The 19,153-nt window shown below is 43.0% G+C and overlaps 1 protein-coding gene across 5 annotated transcripts in view; it reads left to right on the top strand.

Annotated features, from left to right (window-relative positions):
* LOC116761374 (17-beta-hydroxysteroid dehydrogenase type 6) overlaps positions 1-18,820 on the top strand; it is a 34,325-nt gene extending 15,505 nt beyond the window's left edge. For 3 of the 5 annotated variants that reach the window (XM_032647281.1, XM_032647279.1, XM_032647278.1), the window contains 4 exons: positions 8,496-8,822; positions 11,128-11,386; positions 15,524-15,687; positions 18,152-18,820. In XM_032647281.1, coding sequence (XP_032503172.1) covers positions 8,510-8,822; positions 11,128-11,386; positions 15,524-15,687; positions 18,152-18,369 — 954 coding nt within the window. In that variant the 5' untranslated portion in view covers positions 8,496-8,509 and the 3' untranslated portion in view covers positions 18,370-18,820. Of the gene's footprint in view, positions 1-8,495; positions 8,823-11,127; positions 11,387-15,523; positions 15,688-16,567; positions 16,995-18,151 lie in introns of those variants that run through there. The other 2 variants (XM_032647280.1, XM_032647282.1) reach the window with 2 other exon arrangements.
* The last annotated feature ends 333 nt before the right edge of the window (positions 18,821-19,153 follow it).

The following is a 19,153-nucleotide window of genomic DNA, read 5'->3' as shown; positions in this document are numbered from 1 at the left end:
TAATCCACCTGCCAATGCATGGGATATGGGTTCAAGCCCTGGTCTGGAAAGATCCCACATGCCACAGAGCAACTAAGCCCGTGTGCCACAACTACTGAGCCTGCGCTCTAGAGCCTGCGAACCACAACTACTGAAGCCTGCACTCCTAGAGCCCGTGCTCCGCAACAAGAGAAGCCACCGCAATGAGAAGCCCTCGCACCACAACGAAGAGTAGCCCCTGCTCACTGCAACTAGAGAAAGCCCACGTGCAGCAATGAAGATCCAACACAGCCATAAATAAATAAATAAATAAAATTAAAAAACCCAAAAAATAATATGAATTGTTCTGATTTATGAATATGGGATATCTTTCCATTTGTTTGTGTCTTCTACAGTTTCTTTAGTCAAGTCTTGTAGTTTTCAGTGTATAGTTCTTTCACCTCCTTGGTTAAATTATTCGTAAGTATTTTATTGTTTTTGATACTATGGTAAATAGAATTTTTCTTTTTCTTTTTCAGATAGTTCATTGTTAGTGTACAGAAATGCAACTGAATTTTTCTGTGTTTCTTTTTTTTTTTTTTTTTTTTTTTTTTGCGGTACGCGGGCCTCTCACTGTTGTGGCCTCTCCCGTTGCGGAGCACAGGCTCTGGACGCGCAGGCTCAGCGGCCATAGCTCATGGTCCCAGCCGCTCCGCGGCATGTGGGATCCTCCGGGACCGGGGCACGAACCCGTGTTCCCTGCATCGGCAGGCGGACTCTCAACCATTGCGCCACCAGGGAAGCCCTGTGTTTCTTTTTTTAAAACCTGAAACGTTACTGAATTATTTCATTAGTTCTAACAGATTTTTGTGGAGTGTTTAGCATTTTCTAGGTACAAGACCGTATTATCTGCAAATGGAGACAATTTTACTTCTTCCTTTCTGATTTGGATGCCTTTTATTCTGTCTCATTCCTGATTGCTCTAGCTAGGGCTTCTATTACTACATTGAATAGGAATGGTGAGAGTGGGCACCTTGTCTTTCTTGTTCCTGATCTTAGAGGAAAAAGCCTCCAGTCTTTAACCATTGAGTATGATATTAGCTGTGGGCTTGTCATATATGGCCTTTATTATGTTGAAGCATGTTCCTTCTATACCCAATTTGTTGAGAGTTTTCATCCTGAAAGGATGTTGAATTTTGTCAAATGCTTTTTCTGCATCTATTGAGATGATCATATGATTTTAATCTTTCATTCTGTTAATGTGCCATATCACATTTATTGATACATTCTTGTGTATATTCAACCATCCTTGCATCTCAGGGATTTTAAACTGGGAATTTTCCTAGGACTATCCCATCTAATTACTAGGTCCTAGGACATCTGCCTCTTGCATATTTCAAATTCTTCCCTTCCTGCTCATACCTGTTTCATGTTCAACTCTTCTGCCTCTTGTCTGTCTTTGCTCAGATGTTGCTTTCTCAGTGAGGCCTACTCTGATCACCATATTTAATGCTGCAAACTGCCCCCCCTCAGCCCTCTTGATCCCCCTTACTCTGCTATTTTTCTTTTTTTTTGGTTGTGAGGTGTGGTATGTGGGATCTTAGTTCCCTGACCTGGGATCGAACCCATGCCCCCTGAAATGGAAGCGTGGAGTCTTAACCACTGGACCGCCAGGGAAGTCCCTGCTTTTCTTCTTTTTTCCAAAGTGCATACCCTCTTTTTTTTTTTTTTTTTTGCGGTACACGGGCCTCTCACTGTTGTGGCCTCTCCCGTTGTGGAGCATAGGCTCCGGACGCGCAGGCTCAGTGGCCATGGCTCACAGGTCCAGCCGCTCTGCGGCATGTGGGATCTTCCCAGACCGGGGCACGAACCCATGTCCCCTGCATCAGCAGGCGGACTCTCAACCACGGTGCCACCAGGGAAGCCCTGCATACCCTCTTATAACATATTTATTATGTCTATTTTATTTATTTAAAAACTTTATTGAGGTATAATTCACACATACAATTCACCCATTTAAAGTATACAATTCATTAGCTCTTAGTATATTCACAGAGTTGTGTGACCATCACTACAATCAATTTTAGAACATTTTCATTACTCCCAAAAGAATTCCCTTACACTTTAGCAGTCACCCTCCCTATTTTCCCCCAACTCCCTCAATCCAGTCCTAGGCAACCACTCACCTACTTTCTGTTTCTATAGGTTTGCCTATGCTGGAAATTTCATATAAATTGAATCATACAATATGTGATCTTTTTCAACTAAGCATAATGTTTTCAAGATTCCAGTGCAGCTATATACCATTTTATGTTGCCATCAGCAGTATATGACTGGTCAGCACCTGACAGTGCCTGGCACATAGTGGGTGCTCAAAAAATGTTGATTGAATGCATAAATGACAAAATTGAGGACAAAATCTACATTCTTTTTTATTTTTGTCTGCGTTGGGTCTTCGTTGCTGCATGCAGGCTTTCTCTAGTTGTGGCGAGCGGGGGCTACTTTTCGTTACAGTGCATGGGCTCATTGCGGTGGCTTCTCTTGTTGCAGAGCACGGGCTCTAGGCATGTGAGCTTCACTAGTTGTGGCACATGGGCTCAGTAGTTGTGGCTCGTGGGCTCTAGAGCACAGACTCAGTAGTTGTGGCACACGGGCTTAGTTGCTCCGTGGCATGTGGGATCTTCCCGGACCAGGGATGGAACCCGTGTCCCCTGCATTGGCAGGCGGACTCTCAACCACTGTGCCACCAGGGAAGTCCTACATTCTTTGGTATGCCAACCAAGGGCTTTCATGATCAGGCCCCTACCTGTCTTTCCAGCATCACCTTTTGCTACTCCATGGCATATAGCCTTATAAACCTCTGTGCCGTCTCCCATCCTGTTCCTGCTGCCTGAGGTATGCTTCTCTTCATTCTGCTTAGTGCGCTGAGCTTCTGTTCACCTCTAATGCTACCTCTTCCATGACACCTTAGGCAAAAATGAGCACTTTCTCTTGTCCTTTCCACATTTTCTTAATAATTTATTTCTGTTTTTATATCCCCCACTAGTTCTGTGAGCTCCTTAAGGGTAGGCACTAGGTTACGCTCATCTCTGTATTCTCAGCACTTACCCAGAACTTGGTGCAGATTTGATGTTTAATAACTGCTTGTTTCAGTGAACGAGCAGAGGAAATAGCAAGAGCAAAGCCCTAGAGGCCAAAATACACTGGCAGGTTTGAGAAACAGTGAGTTTCCTAACTAGACTGCAAGCTGACATTTGTGAGATGGACTATAGTGGAGGGCCTAGAATCATCTGGTGAGGAGTTTATCCTGTATTTGGTGGACCACTGGGGACTGCTGAAAGGGAATGGCATGACAGGGCTTGAGAAAAATTCATCCGGCAGTGGTGTGTAGAATGAACTGGAAATGGGGAGATAATTTAGGAGGCTTTAGGCCAGGTAAGAAGAGTGAAGGTAAAAACCAAGGTAGAGTGTAAGGAAGGGCAGAGATGTAAGAGATAATATTAAAGAATCTCTAGGGTTTGGAACGTGACTGAATATGATGAGTGAGGATGTACCAGGTTCCAGGCAGAACGGTCAGGGTGAGGAAGCACAGTCTTGGCTTACACTTGCTTCTCTGCGTCTTCGTGAAGTTAGACACTTTCTAAATATCTGTAGAGAAGGAAAAAATGTGTAGAAACACTTACTATGTATTATATTATAGTTGCTACTTTCAAGAAAAAGAAAAATAATGCAGGAAATAAAATGGTGATGTACAACCATAGTTGATCAATTGGGTACAGTGGCACTGTTTTCTGAATATATGTTAAAAACAAACAGACTCTTCCAGAAGTGGTAACTGTTTATTCAGTTCAACTATATACTGGACCAAAGCCCTGAAGTAGGTGCTGTGTATAAAGATGAATCGGTCACAGAACTACCCCAGGAGTACCAGTCCAGTTGGAGAGATGAGCTACACAGGAGAGGTATGAATAGATTGTTACGGGAGAGCAGACCTGCTGTTGATAATTCAGAGATGGCTTTATATGGAGGAAGTGTGATTTGCTGAGTCTTGCAGGACAGGTAGTCTACTGACATGCATAGATAAGCAAGAAGAGCATTTCGGGCAAAGGGAATGGTGAGACCACAGATCTGGAGCGTGGAAAGAGCAGGGCATGAATAAATGGAGAGCAGCAGACTGTTTGGTTTGGATGGAACATAGGCCATGTGAGTGGGAGGAGTGGGAGATAAGGTTGAGGCCCAATCATGTATTAAGATGATTTAGATTTTATTTAGTAGGTTGGATGCTTTTCAGGTAGTCACATCACCAGAGCTGTGCTTTAGGAAAATTAACCAGACAGCACCATGTGGAGGAGAGGGGAAGGGACTGACGCTGTGGGGATGGTGAGAAGGCTTCTATGATAGGCCAAGCAAAAGGTACTGAATGTTGAAGGCTTGAACAATGGATGTGGCCATAGGAATGAAGGGGAGGGGACAGGTGCTCCAGATACTAGAGAGCTAGACTCTACAGCCTCGTCTCCCGAGGGAATGCATGGGGCAATGAAGAGGAAGTGTCAGAGCCTTAAGACTAAAAAGTCATATAAATAGAAATTGGGAATACTGGAGGAGAAACAGTTTTAGGAGAAAATATGATGTGTTCTATCTTGGATATATTGAGTTTCTGGCTACACAGCTGGCTGGAGAGTACTTAAGGAAATTAGAAATACAGGACAGAACCTCAGAAAATGGTCAGGTCAAGGGATATAGATATTTGAAGTAGTCAGGGCATCTGCAGGTATTTGATTAATGTTCACTTTGGGCTCATGTTTTGGGATTCTGCCTGACCTGGCATATTTCTTCTGCAGGTTTAGTCTTCTTGCTCTGTGATGGTTGAGTAGTAATACCTAGAGAGGCTGTGGGTTCCAAGCTTCTTCCTAATGGGGGAAATGGATTTTCATCTTTGACTGGCATCAGGAAATTACCCTTTTAGTCAGTAAACAAGCAGGATGAAGCTCTGTTACTACAGTGCACCAGAGAATGACAGTTGGGCAGAACAGAGGCAGCTGGCTAGAGAACACAGAGCTCTCAGATTGGAGAGAGCAGAAAGCTTGGGGGATGGGAGAGAATAGGGAGGTGGGGGGAGGGGGAAAAGGAGAGAAAGAGAAGAGGAGGGAGGGAGTATTAAATGTCTCTATCCACTGTTTTCTCCCCTTCACTGCCTGCTCTAATTTTATTCCCCTATACCCTTAACAGTTCTGGACCCAATTACAACAAGCAATTCTCTGTAACACCAGCTAGATGTCCCACAATTCAACTCAGTTCTGACACTAACTACCAGGAGACAGCATCAGATTCCACAGGCCAAGGGTTCAGTCCTACAGGACTACTCTCTTCACCCCTCACTTCAGACACCAGTTGCAAGCCCAGATTATCATCTGTGCTTCTGACGGACTGGCTATAGATTGGAGGATCCAACAACCCCATCCTTGGGTTCGATTAATTTGCTAGAGTGGCTAACAGAACTCACAGAAACATTTTACTTATCTGATTACTAGTTTATTAAAAAAGCATACAACTCAGGAGCAGCCAGATGGAAGAGATGCTTAGGGTAAGTTATGGGGAAAGGGTGCAGAGCTTCCATGCTCTCTCCAAGTACACCACTTTCCCTGAATCTCCATATGTTCACCTGGAAGCTCTCTGAACCCTGTTCTTTTTGGTTTTGATGAGGCTTCATTACTTAGGCATAATTGATTTAAATCATTAGCCATTAGTGATTAAACTCAATCTCCAGCCCCTCTCCTCTCCCTGGAAGTGGGACTGAAAGTTCTAACCGGTTTGGCCCAATGTGGGACTCTACTGGCAATCTTTGCTCAAGGACCCTCATCAGCCTAGCTGAGACTTTCTCAGGGCTGAACTGTAGTTAAAGTTTCTTCCTTTTAATTCCTTCTTTCTTCTCTCTCTTCTTTCAGAGGTGTCAGACATGTATTGGCACCTATTCCTGCACTTTCCCCCTTTATTCTCTATAAGTTGTTTCCCTCAATGAGTCCCTTGCATGTCTAGTTCTGTCTTGGCATCTGAACCGACACACAGGGATATTGACAGGACCTGCCTTATGGGGCTGTTGTGAGAATTCAATAAGTTAATATATGTGAAATGCTTAGAACAGGGCCTGATACACAGCAAGTGCTATGCAAGCATTAGCTGCTTTTGTTTTTATTTTATTATGCTTTAGATCTCAAGTTGTATTTTACTCTCACTAGGAAACTTCTCAGATCTCCCTGGACTGGCTTGGAAGCCTCTCCTGTATGCTTCAACAGCATCCTGCCCTTACTTCTATTGTGGTTGGCCCTCCATATCTACGAGTTTTGCACCTGCAGATTCAACCATCCACAGATCAAAAATATTAGAAAAAAATTTTCCAGAAAGTTCTAAAAGGCAAAACTTGAATTTGCTGCATGCCAGCAACTATTTACATAGCATTTACATTGTTTTTATAACTAATTATCGATGCATAGCATTTACATTGTGTTTACAACTATTCCATAGCACTTAGATTGAATTAAGTATTATAAGTAATCTAGAGATGATTTAAAGTGTACGGCTAAAACACCATTGTAAAGCAATTATACCCCAATAAAGATGTTAAAAAAGAAAAAAAGTGTACGGGAGGATGTTCATAGGTTATATGCAAATACTGTGCCATTTTACATAAGGGATGTAAACATCTTCAGATTCTGGTATCTGTGAAGGGTCCTGTAACCAGTCCTCTGTGGCTACCAAAGGACGACTGTATATTGCATTGTTTTCTTGTCAGTCTTTACACTTAGACTGTGAATTCAATGAATAATGGAACCTTGTTTTGTTCACTTGTGTGTATCAGTGCCTAACATCATGTCTGACTCATAGTAGATGTTGAATTGATGTTTGTTGAATGAAAATGATGGTTCAATGGAGGCTTAACAGATGAGTATTATTTGTCAAGTGGATGAGAGCTGGGAAAGAAGGAATTGTAGAGAGAGTTGTACACTGAGGCATGAAAAGCCTGTACTGTGTGGAGTACTGCAGGGTGCTTGTTATGACTAAAGAGTAGGGTGCAAAAGAGGTGTGGTAAAAGAGAAAGCTAAGAAGGAAATCAAGGGCCAGAGCACTGGGAGGACCTTAAAGCCAAGCTAAGGTAGGCATTGTGTAGGCCTTATGATGTCCTAGTGGGCCCACACCCATCTTTGACCTCTGCCTATGACTTTATGAGTCATATGTTAGTTCAGCCAACAACTATAGATTGCCCCAAGTGGTGGATGTTTCTCTAGAACTACGTATAGAAAGGTAGGCATCTCTGAACACTCATTTCAATAATGCATCTGATTGGTCTATATTTACAAACTGCTTTGGCTGCAATGTCTCACCCAAACTGCTGGGTCTCTTAACTAATCTCTTTGCCTTCATCACACCCCTTCCTGTTTAATCCATCCTCCACTCCCACTGTGAGACAGATCTTGCTAAAGCTAAATCGGGACATTAGTCTTCAGTTTAATACCTTCTAATGGCACACCCTTGTTGCCTATAAGATAACCTCCAGATTCCTTAGTGTGACCCACAGGACCCTTCCTAGTCTGGCCTTTCACTACCTCGTCTTCCATTTCTTCCTCCGTGTGCTCTCTGCATCATCTGAACTTCTCACAGGTATCAGGAAGTTTTATGCTGCTCACCACTCCATTCATGTACACACTATTGCTGCCTGGAATGTCCTTTTATCCTTGTCCACTTTTTTTTTTTTTAGAATTTTATTTATTTTTTTATACAGCAGGTTCTTATTAGTTATCCATTTCATACATATTAGTGTATATATGTCAGTCCCAATCCCCCAATTCATCACACACACCCCCACCCCCGCCACCCGCCTTGTCCACTTTTTGAACTCTTAACTATTTTGTTGGAAGTAGTTCCAAAATCACTGCCTCTGTGAATCCGTTTCTAACTTTGCGGGCAGTGGGTCACCCTCCTTTATAGTCTCATTAGACTGTATGTACTTCTGTTTGGCACCTACCACATTGCAGTGCATTTGTTTGGTTACTTCCCTGACTCCCCCCTCTAGACTGTGGCTAGAGGGTAGGACCAGGTATTAGTTAATACAGAGTCCCAGCACTTAGTGCAATGCCTGGCACATAGTCAATACTCAGTAAATACTAGTGAAAGAAAAAAGGAAGGAATAAAATGAAAGCTCTTTTTCTTTTCTTTTTTTAAAAAATTATTTATTTTTGGCTGCGTTGGGTCTTCGTTTCCGCGCGCGGACTTTCTCTAGTTGCGGCAAGAGAGGGCTACTCTTGATTGCAGTGCGCAGGCTTCTCACTGCAGCGACTTCTCTTGTTGCGGAGTACGGGTTCTAGGCGCGCAGGCTTCACTAGTTGTGGCACGCAGGCTCAGTAGTTGTGGCGCACGGGCTTAGTTGCTCTGCAGCATGTGGGATCTTCCTGGACCAGGGCTTGAACCCGTGTCCCTGCATTGGCAGGCGGATGCTTAGCCACTGCGCCACCAGGGAAGTCCCTCTTCTTTTTCTTTCGAAGGAGGTCCCCTCACCATGTGGCTGTACCTGGCGGTCCTTGTGGGCCTGTACTACCTCCTGCGCTGGTACCAGGAGAGGCAGGTGGTGAGCCACCTCCAGGACAAGTTCGTCTTCATCACGGGCTGTGACTCGGGCTTCGGGAACCTGCTGGCCAGGCAGCTGGACCTGCGAGGCTTGAGGGTTCTGGCTGCGTGTCTGACGGAGCAGGGGGCCGAGCAGCTGAGGAACCAGACATCAGACAGGTTGGAGACGGTGATCCTGGATGTCACCAAGACTGAGAGCATCACTGCGGCCACTGAGTGGGTGAAGGAGCGTGTGGGGAACAGAGGTATGGAGAAGTATTTTTTCTTTCATTTACTTAGGAATGAAGATGTTAAAGTTTTATGTGTATATATATATTATATATATATATAATCTCAAAAGCAGGGCTTGAAAAGCTGGCTTTGTCATTTGAAGGACAGTTGTGATCTTCTGCAGTGTTTCATTTCCTTAACAATGTAACATTGAAAAATGAACCCAGTAGATTTGAGGCTGTTATCTCACCTTGCAAGTGGAGTGTTTACAACCGCAATTCTTTATGTCTGAAGAATTTTCAAGGTGTTCTTAAGAATCTGATTCTTCTACTATCTAAAATATAGACATCTGATTCTTCTACTATCTAAAATATAGACATCCCTGGAAGTCAGCCTTTGGTCTTTTATTTTATTTTATTTTTGCGGTACGCGGGCCTCTCACTGCTGTGGCCTCTCCCGTTGCGGAGCACAGACTCCGGACGCGCAGGTTCAGCGGCCAGGGCTCACGGGCCCAGCCACTCCGCGGCACGTGGGATCCTCCCGGACCGGGGCACGAACCCGCGTCCCCTGCATTGGCAGGCGGACCCTCAACCACTCCGCCACGAGTGAAGCCCTATTTTACTTTTTGTAATTAATAGACTGTATTTCTTAGAGCAGTTATAGGTTTATAGAAAAGTTGAAAAGTACAGAGTTCCCATATACAACCCCCCTCTTACAGTTTCTCCTGTTATTCATATCTTGCATTGGTGTAGTACATTTATTATATTGATAAACCAATATTGATACATTATCATTAACTAGAGTCCATAGTTTACATTAGGATCCACTTTGTGTTGTACGGTTCTATGGGTTGTGCCAAGTGTAAAGTATCCTGTATCTACCGTTATAGTACAATATAATGTAGAATAATTTCAGTGCCCTAAAAATCCTCTGTGCTCCACCTATTCATCTCCTCTGCTCTCCCCACCTCCCCCCAAACCTTGGCAACTACACAGCTTTTTACTGTTTCCATAGTTTTGCCTTTTCCCAAATGTCATGTAGTTGGAATCATATTGTATGAAGTCTTTTAGACTGGCTTCTTCCATTTAACAATATGCATTTAATGTCCCTCCATGTTTTCCTGTGGCTTGATAGCTCATTTCATTTTATCACTGAATAATATTCCATTGTATGTACCACAGTTTGCTTATCCATTCACTTACTGAAGGACATCTTGGTTGGTTTTAATTTTTGGCAATTATGGATAAATCCTCCTTTCTAAGTTTCATTTTCTCTGGATATTATCCAAATCCTCTTTGATCCCCTTCTTTTTCCTCCACTTGTTTTATGATTCAATAGATCCTGATAATTGGACCCCCTAAATATATATTCATGCTAGGAGTTGCAAACTAGTAATAAAATTGTTTTGTTTGGATTGAGGAATTTTTTTTTAAATTTACTTTAAATTAGAAAATTGACTTTATGGGTAGTTATGGGTAGTTTATAGCCTCTGTGCTGTGCACAGTGGTTTATTTCTACTGTATTGTTATTATTATTTTTATTGTTTTCCCATCTGTTAGAGAGTGTGCTCCTTGAGGACATGGACCTCTCTTACCCATTATTGTATTTCCAGTTTCCGACATATTGTCTGGTACATGTTAAGGGCTCAACAAATGTTGAATGGACCCTAGTTACCCATAGTTTAACCTATTACCTTTTTGTCCTTGATTTCTAAATTATTTCTTCCCTGAATTCCCAACTACTTGCTGGCTTTCTCATCTGGAAATTCTGCTGGAACCTCAAACTCACCAAATCTAAAGGAGGAAGGACTCTTATTATCTCATCTCCACCAAATCTTCTTTTCTTTTGGTCCTTGGGGCCGATTCTTCCCTCCTCCCCCCAACACCAGAGCTCAAGATAGGCAGTTTTACTTTCAGTCCTTTGCAAGTCCTTTCTATCTCTATCACTAAAGTGATAGCGTAGCCATTTAGGATTCCAGTTTAATGCAGAAAGTGTCTTTTATTAGACTCCCTACCTTAGGTGGGCCCTGGACTTCATGTCTTCTTATTGTATATGTTTTTTGATGCTATAAATACTAAAGTTCAAATTCACACTGGTTGGCAAATTCCCTCGAATCAAAAGCTAGCGTCAGGGTTCTGTTTATCCTCTCTGGATTTGTGCCTTCTCTTAGTTTTTGGCCTGAACTTCCTTTACCTTCTTAGTGATAGATGTGTTTAAGAAGATTGAAAAAATATGTTTTGTCTAGCATTTTTAGTTGTCTTCAGCAGGAAGATCAATCAAGGTAGAAGTCTGTCGTTTTTGTGTGAAACTGAACTCCTGCTTTGATTTTTATTGTTTCAGGGCTCTGGGGTCTGGTCAACAACGCAGGCGTTTTTCACCCACATGGCTACACTGAGTGGCTGAAGATTGAGGCCTATATGGATACCCTCAAAGTGAACCTCATTGGTTTGATAGAGGTGACCTTAAGCATGCTTCCCTTGGTAAGGAGAGCACAGGGGAGGATTGTCAATGTCTCCAGCATTCTTGGGAGAATTGCTTTCTTTGGAGGAGTCTACTCTTCCACCAAGTATGGAGTGGAAGCCTTTTCAGATATTCTGAGGTAACTCTCAAGTTAAAACAAAAGCAACTACTGAGCACTTAAATATGTCTTAGACACCATGCTAGTCACTTTCACCTACATTATCTTTTTCTTAATTTTTAAAATTAAAAACAATTTTATTTTTGGCTGTGTTGGGTCTTCGTTGCTGCGCGCAGGCTTTCTCTAGTTGCAGCGGGTGGGGGCTACTCTTCATTGTGGTGTGCGGGCTTCTCATTGCTAAGGCTTCTCTTGCTGCGGAGCACAGGCTCTAGGCACGCAGGCCTCAGTAGTTGTGGCACGTGGGCTCAGTAGTTGTGGCTTGCAGGCTCTAGAGCTCAGGCTCAATAGTTGTTGCGCACAGGCTTAGTTGCTCTGTGGCATGTGGTATTTTCCCGGACCAGGGCTCGAACCCGTGTCCCCTGCATTGGCAGGCAGATTCTTAACCACTGCGCCACCAGGGAAGTCCCAGCAGGTGGATTCTTAACCACTGCGCCACCAGGGAAGCCCTCATCTGCATTATCTTATTTCATCACTTCCAAAATCTGATGTGTAGGTATTATTACTAGTCTGTTTTATACAGGAAACTGAGGCTCAGATTTTGGTATCTTTCTCAAAGTTCAGCTGCAACGACCATGATTTGGCAGACCTGTGTTTTGACCCCAAGTCTCTGTCTACTGTCACCACATCACATTTTAACTCTCAAGGTTTATCCTTAAGAAAATTTCATTTCTGGAGAGAGGATGACTGTCCTCTTTCCTCCTTAAAGTAAACCTGTCCTCGTTTCTTCACAGTGACTCTTTCTGGTGCTCATCTGCTTCTAACTACCTTTTTCCATCCCTTTACTCTGTATATCTTTTCTTTATCTAATAGCTTCTTTTCTTTCTTATAGCTTCAGTTTGCCACAATCCCTAATTGCCCTGCCTCTACCTCCTGGTTTTTTAAAATACATCATTTCAGCTTCATGTCCCTCTATCAGCTGCTCCTTCTTATTATAGTCCCCCTTCTATTTTAATTTCTGAGACAGAGGTTCCTACTGGCTGAGTTCATTTTTTGTGTGCTGGGTGACACCGCATCATGTGATATTTTTTGCACTTATTATGTGTCAGGCACTGTTGTGAGTACTTTCCATCTAATAAATCATTTAATTTTCATGGCAACCCAATGAGGAAGGAATTATTTTATCTTTATTGTGTTGACTATATCTAGGGAAACTGAGGCACGGAGGTTCAGTAATTTGCCAAGGCCATATAGGTAATAACAGGCAGAGTCACTGTCTAGTCCTGAGAGGGGCTCCCCTCCCATCAAGTACCATTCCTGGTCCAGTCAGCTATAGACATGAGGGTGCAGTCACATGGTACAAAATAGTGCTGCACAGACTCTCCCTTAGCAGGGGCTGACTCTAGGGCAGTTTCACTTGGAAATGAGCTATAAATATTATAGGCACCATGTATTAGCTTCCTATGGCTGCTGTAATAAATTACCACAAGTAATTTATGGTATGTGGTGTCCTACAGCAACACATATTTATTCCCTCACAGTTCTGGAGTCTAGAAGTCTGAAATCAGTATCACTGGGCTAACTAAAATCAGTTGTTGACAGGGCCATGTTCCTTCCAGAGGCTCTAGGAGAGAATTCATTACTTGCCTCTTCCAGCTTCTGGTGGCTGCCAGCATTCCTTGGCTTGTGGCCACATCACTCCAATCTCTGCTTTCATGATCATGCTGCCTTCTCTTCCTCTGTTGGTCTTCAAATCTACCTCTGCCTCTTTTTTTTTTTTTTTTTTTTTTTTTTTTTTTTTTATGCGTTACGCGGGCCTCTCACTGTTGTGGCCTCTCCCGTTGCGGAGGACAGGCTCCGGACGCGCAGGCTCAGCGGCCATGGCTCACGGGCCCAGCCGCTCCGCGGCATGTGGGATCTTCCCAGACCGGGGCACGAACCCGTGTCCCCTGCATCGGCAGGCAGACTCCCAACCACTGCGCCACCAGGGAAGCCCCTACCTCTGCCTCTTTTATAAGGATAGTTGTGATTGCATTCAGGATGCACCCAGATAATCTGGCACAGTTTTCTTAACTCAAGATCCTTAACTCAATCAAACTTGCAAAATCTTTGCCACATAAGGTAACATTTACAGGTTCTGGGGATTAGGACCTGATATCTTTGGGGGCCATTATTTAGCCTACCACATGCCATGACTGGTATATATCTAATACATTGTGCATATATTATCTGCTCAGGAAGGGAATAGGGAAATAACCGTGGACACTACATGAGTTGTTACTATGTGGCAGGCACCTTGTCTGGCTTTCTGCCTACCCAACATCCTGTCTATTTCCACAGGGCTGCTGCCTTCTGATTTACTGCCACTCATGACTCTTGGATTCCTTGACTCATTCCCAGACCAAGAACAAAGATATGCCCTTCCAACCTTTAAATCACTAATTCCTTTAGAAAATTCCAGTTTGCCTTAATTGTGCTAAGGATTAAACAGGAAAAGGAAGTTTTGTCCCACATTTGAACTGGAGTTTTAGAGGGGCTGGAGATGTTGTGGCGTGTTGGGAATCTGTGAGAAAGCTGCAAGGGGAGGTGCAATGTAGAGGGCTGAAGCACCCCTGGCTTGCGTAGCCCCTCCTTCTTCCCCAGCACGCACAGGCACCTGGAGAATCATTTTCTGAAGCTCTGACTTGGAAAGTTTTAGGTTTTGGTTTGATAAGGGAGGCTTTTCCTTTAGAGCAGTGGTTCTTAACTTTTAGCATGCCTCAGAGCCACCTGAGGGGCTTGTTCAAACAGATTATTGGTTCTCACCCCCAGAGTTTCTGACTGTAAGTTTGGACTGGGGCTCAATAATCTGCATTTCCAACAAGCTCCCAGATGCTGATACTGTTGATCTGGGGTCTACACTTTGAGAACCACTCATGGCTTTAGAGACTCATGATGCTTTATGTTTTACATTCTTATGGACCATGGTTCCAAACATTTCTCCTTGACATCAGCATGGGCTTCATCTTCTCGAACAAGGCTGCTTGAACCTCTAGATCAGGGAGCACCTCTCATCACTGTCCCTGGAGTACTGAGAGAATACCTCTCACATGGTGCGTCATGTCATCTTACTTCACTTGGTGAAGGCAGCACTTAGCACAGTGCCTGGTACATGCACAGCTCCTGATAAGTATTTTTGGAACTGTGTTTTGAACTAACCCGAATATTCTGGAATGACCAATGGCCTGTTATTTTAATGCCCACATCATATTCCACGAATGGTCGCTTGCTGTCTTTGAACACACTGTAATTTTGCACAGCCCCCTGCGCTCTGTGTGCAGTTTCTGCTGCCTGGTATTCCATTCCACCTCTTTCCTCACTGCGAAATTTCCTCTTTATCCTTCGAGGCTCAACTGAAACATTTTCTCCTCACTGAAGCCTTCTCTGATTCCCTCAGAAAAATCTATATCCTCCTCTCTACTTATGTACCCCCTTGAATACCTCTCCTTTAAATTCTTTTGAATTGTATTGCAATTATTTGCTTACTTGTCAGACTCACCCACTGTGAGCTTTTTGGGGTGGTGAACAGAGTCTTAATTTACTGAGGTTGTGCATGTAAAACACTTAGCACAGTAGGTGCCATAAAAATGCTAATTTTCTTTATTATTCTTTGTAGTTTTCATATTTCCAGTGTATAGCACGTGGTAGAAACTTAATGACTCTGTTAAATGAGTGGGTGTGGGATTGAATGGTTATGGTAGTTTGTATAATCATGTCCCAATTGTTGCATCTAGGGATGTTTAAATTTTTATTTTTTTCCTTTCCATTTGTTTATTCTTTTTTTTTTTTTTTTTTTTTTGCTGTACGCGGGCCTCACTATTGTGGCCTCTGCCGTTGCGGAGCACAGGCTCCAGACGCGCAGGCTCAGCGGCCATGGCTCACAGGCCCAGCCGCTCCACGGCACGCGGCATCCTCCCGGACCGGGGCACGAACCCGCGTCCCCTACATCGGCAGGCAAACACCCAACCACTGCGCCACCAGGGGAGCCCCATTTCTTTATTCTTTAAAATATTCAGTAAAGGTGTTTTTATAACTATTTTTTGTTTTGTTTTTTCCCTGAGAACGTTGAAATTGTGGTATCTTTCAATCAGAGGAGTTAACTTGAGGATTTCTTTTCCCTAGGCGTGAGCTTCAACATTTTGGGGTGAAAATCAGCATAATTGAACCTGGCTACTTCAGAACAGGAATGTCAGATTTGCAGAAGTCCTCAGAGGCAGCGAAACAAGTCTGGAAAGAAGTCCCTGTGCATATTAAGGAGTCCTATGGACAGAAGTTTTTTGATACCTGTGAGCTTTTCTTTTGACGGTATAATGGATAACCTTGCATGAGAAGGACAAAGAGGGTTGGTGGAGAATGATTGGTAGATCTTCTGAGAAAAAAGCTCCTTAAACAAAGCCTTCCCAGGACAAGAGGGGTTCAGGAAGGTCCCAGTGCCTTCATGGTTGGCTTGGTGATGGCTGTTGTGGCTGAGGAAGAGGCCATATAGGCAGCCTAGGGCCAGGGCCTGCCCTGCCTTGTCACCTGTAAGCCTGGCCACCTGCACACCAGGGAGGTATTACATGGTTAGAGGCATGGAGCCTCTGGGTCTTGGGAGGGGGTGCCCTCCACAGTTTGTCAGGACTGGTGTGGGGGCCTGCTTAACTAAAGTTTAGCCTTCAATATTATCTACCCTTTGGGTAACAGCCTAGCCACAAACTCCACGTTTTATTGTGAGGGGAGGGAGGGTATATATAGGTGGGGAGAGGTAAGTGAGTTAGGACCGGATTTGCAGGGCCCTATTGGCCATTCGCAGAGGCTAGACCTCATGTGCAGGCCCTGGGAGCCTGGTAGGAGTGAGATGGTTTAATTTCGTATAAGAATGCCATTCTGATGATCTGGAGGAGGAGGCAGTTTTGGGGGAACGGGGAAGGCAGTCCTCTAAGTAGAATTAAGCCATGCACACTGTATGGGTCTGCACCTTCCTGGGGGGAAGGGATGCTTTTTCTTCACACAGAGAAGTCAGCAGCTTGCCAAGGGCAAAGGGAGCAGCTCTCTTTTCCCTTTCACAAAAAGTCCCCGTGGTGGGTAGCAGTAGCCCTGTCCCTGGCTTTGGGTGATATTGCGGTACAGAGAAAAGAAGGGGGATGTGCAGACAGAAGAGTCCCGAGCTACAACCCTGTCTTCTAGGTGCATCTGGCATAAGAGGGTCACCATCAACAAACGGGAGAGAAATTGGAACAAGGAAAAGCTAGCTGACAGAAAACTTCCTCAGCCTCTCAGAACTCAAGCTAGAGAACTACAGTTTCTAACATGTCAGGGGCACAGCCATTGTTCTAAGCTCTTCTCCACCTAAAGTTTTAAACTATTAGGGAATTCGTTTCCCCTTGCGAGTACATGTAGTTTGGCAATAGAAATCAAAGGAAAATAGAATTTACTAAGAAGTGACAATATGTAAAAGGAGAGATATATGTATTTCATGATTTAAGGAGTTGAAATTGTTCATATACTTGTCCATGGATCAGAATAATCTAGATCAGTGCTGTCCAACAGATATATGAGAGCCACATATGTAATCTTAAATTTTCTAGTAGCTACTTTCTAAAAAAGGAAAAGAAACAGGTTAAATAAATTTTAATAATACATTTTATTTAAGACCAATATATCCAAAATACTATCATTTCAACATTTATTATCAATATAAAAGCTATTAATAAGGTATTTTATATTCTTTTTCCTATTAGTCTTTGAAAATTGGTGTGTATTTTACACTTATAGCACATCTCAACTTGCATGCTAAATTTTCCTAGGAGGTACTTCTTCTGTATTTGGATTAATACAATTTATGGTTACCAGCAGCATTATTCATAAGAGCCCCAGAGTGGAAACAGTTCAGATGTCCATCGACTGTTGAATGGGTAAACAAAATGTGGTATAGCCCTACAATGGAATATTACTTGGCAGTTAAAAGAAATGAAGTACTGCTCCATGCTATGACAGGATGAACCTTGAGAACGTTTTGCCCCTGAAAGAAGCCAGTCACAAAAGACCACAATGTATGATTCTATTTACATGAAGTGTCCAGAAAAGGCAAGCCGTAGAGACAGGAAGTAGATTGGTGGTTGCCTAGGGCTGGGTGGGTTGGCAGGAAATGGGAGTGATTGCTAATGGGTATGGGGTTTCTTTTGGGGATGATGAAAATGTCCTAAACTTAGATTGTGGTGATGGTTGCACAACTCTGGATATACTAAAAGTCATTGATTTGTATACTTTAAATGGATGGTTTTTATGAATGTGAATTATCTCAATAAAGATGTTAAAAAATTTCCAGTTGAAAAAGTAGATTCACATACCTATATAGTTCCAAACATACTTAAAAGTTTTCCAATAACACAATTGAGTTTAAAAATTAAAATTAATTAAATTAAAAAATTCAGTTTTCAGGGAATTCCCTGGCAGTCCAGTGGTTAGGACTTGGCGCTTTCACTGCTGGGGCCCGGCTTCAGTCGCTGGTCGAAGAACTAAGATACCGCAAGCTGTGCTGCACAGCAACACCTCCCACCCTCCCAAAATTCAGTTTTCAGTCATGCTAGCTGTATTTTAAGTGCTCACTAGCTGCATGTGGCTAGTGGCTGTTATATTGGGAAGCACAGGTCTGATTGGCCTAATCCTTGTGGCAATTAAATGTAATTAGAATTCTGTGACTGCATGCAACAGGATCTTAAAAATATAAGCAATAAGATTGCTGACCACCATTTTTCTTTTTGTATACAGATCACGATCTCCTGAAACAAGGGATGTTGAGTTGTAGTACAAACCTGAACCTGGTTACTGACTGTATGGAACATGCCCTGACATCTGTTCATCCCCGCACTCGATACTCAGCTGGCTGGGATGCTAAATTTTTCTTCATCCCTCTATCTTATTTACCTACATCAGTGGCAGACTACATATTGACTAGATCTTGGCCCAAACCAGCCCAGGCAGTCTAAAGAAAACTGGTTGGTGGCTCTTGAAATGAAGAAGATAAAAATCTGAAATTGATTGTTAGTGTCCCAACAATCTTTATGTATCATCTATACTTTTTGTAACAATAAACTTTCTTACCTAAACCCATTTATCTGGCACCATCAGAGAACCAATAGGTTTTTATTCCAGATATCCAAAGCTTACACCTTTAGGTGATGAATCTTTACCATTTTAACCATTTTTTGATGATAGTATTTCCAAAATGCATCAATCTTCCTTGCCCTATTAAACAGAGTAGACCAGAAACAATTTAGCTTGTTTTGATGTTATTTTTTAATGTAAATGAATAGCTGTTCTGTGCTGTGATAAACTATTGCTCAAGGACTATTGAGAAATGTGGGTCTGTTTATCCTTAACTTGAAATGGGTCTATACTTTGGTACTTTTAATAAATGTTTAATTTTGTTTTCTCCTCCCTATTTGCCAGCTGTTTTGGGATATATTTCTTCCTTATTTAAAAAGAAATGACTTTTATTTTATTTTATTTTTTTTTGCGGTACGCGGACCTCTCACTGTTGTCGCCTCTCCCGTTGCGGAGCACAGGCTCCGGACACGCAGGCCCAGCGGCCATGGCTCATGGGCCCAGCGGCTCCGCGGCATGCGGGATCCTCCCGGACCGGGGCGCAAACCCGCGTCCCCTGCATCGGCAGGTGGACTCTCAACCACTGCACCAGCAGGGAAGCCCATGATTTTTAATTTTTAAATCAAAATAATATACACATACATAGTTAAAAATTCAGTTAATACT

The sequence above is a fragment of the Phocoena sinus genome, chromosome 10 (assembly GCF_008692025.1).
Source record: "Phocoena sinus isolate mPhoSin1 chromosome 10, mPhoSin1.pri, whole genome shotgun sequence".
NCBI lineage: Eukaryota > Metazoa > Chordata > Mammalia > Artiodactyla > Phocoenidae > Phocoena > Phocoena sinus.
This window is presented reverse-complemented; position numbering and strand designations above follow the sequence as displayed.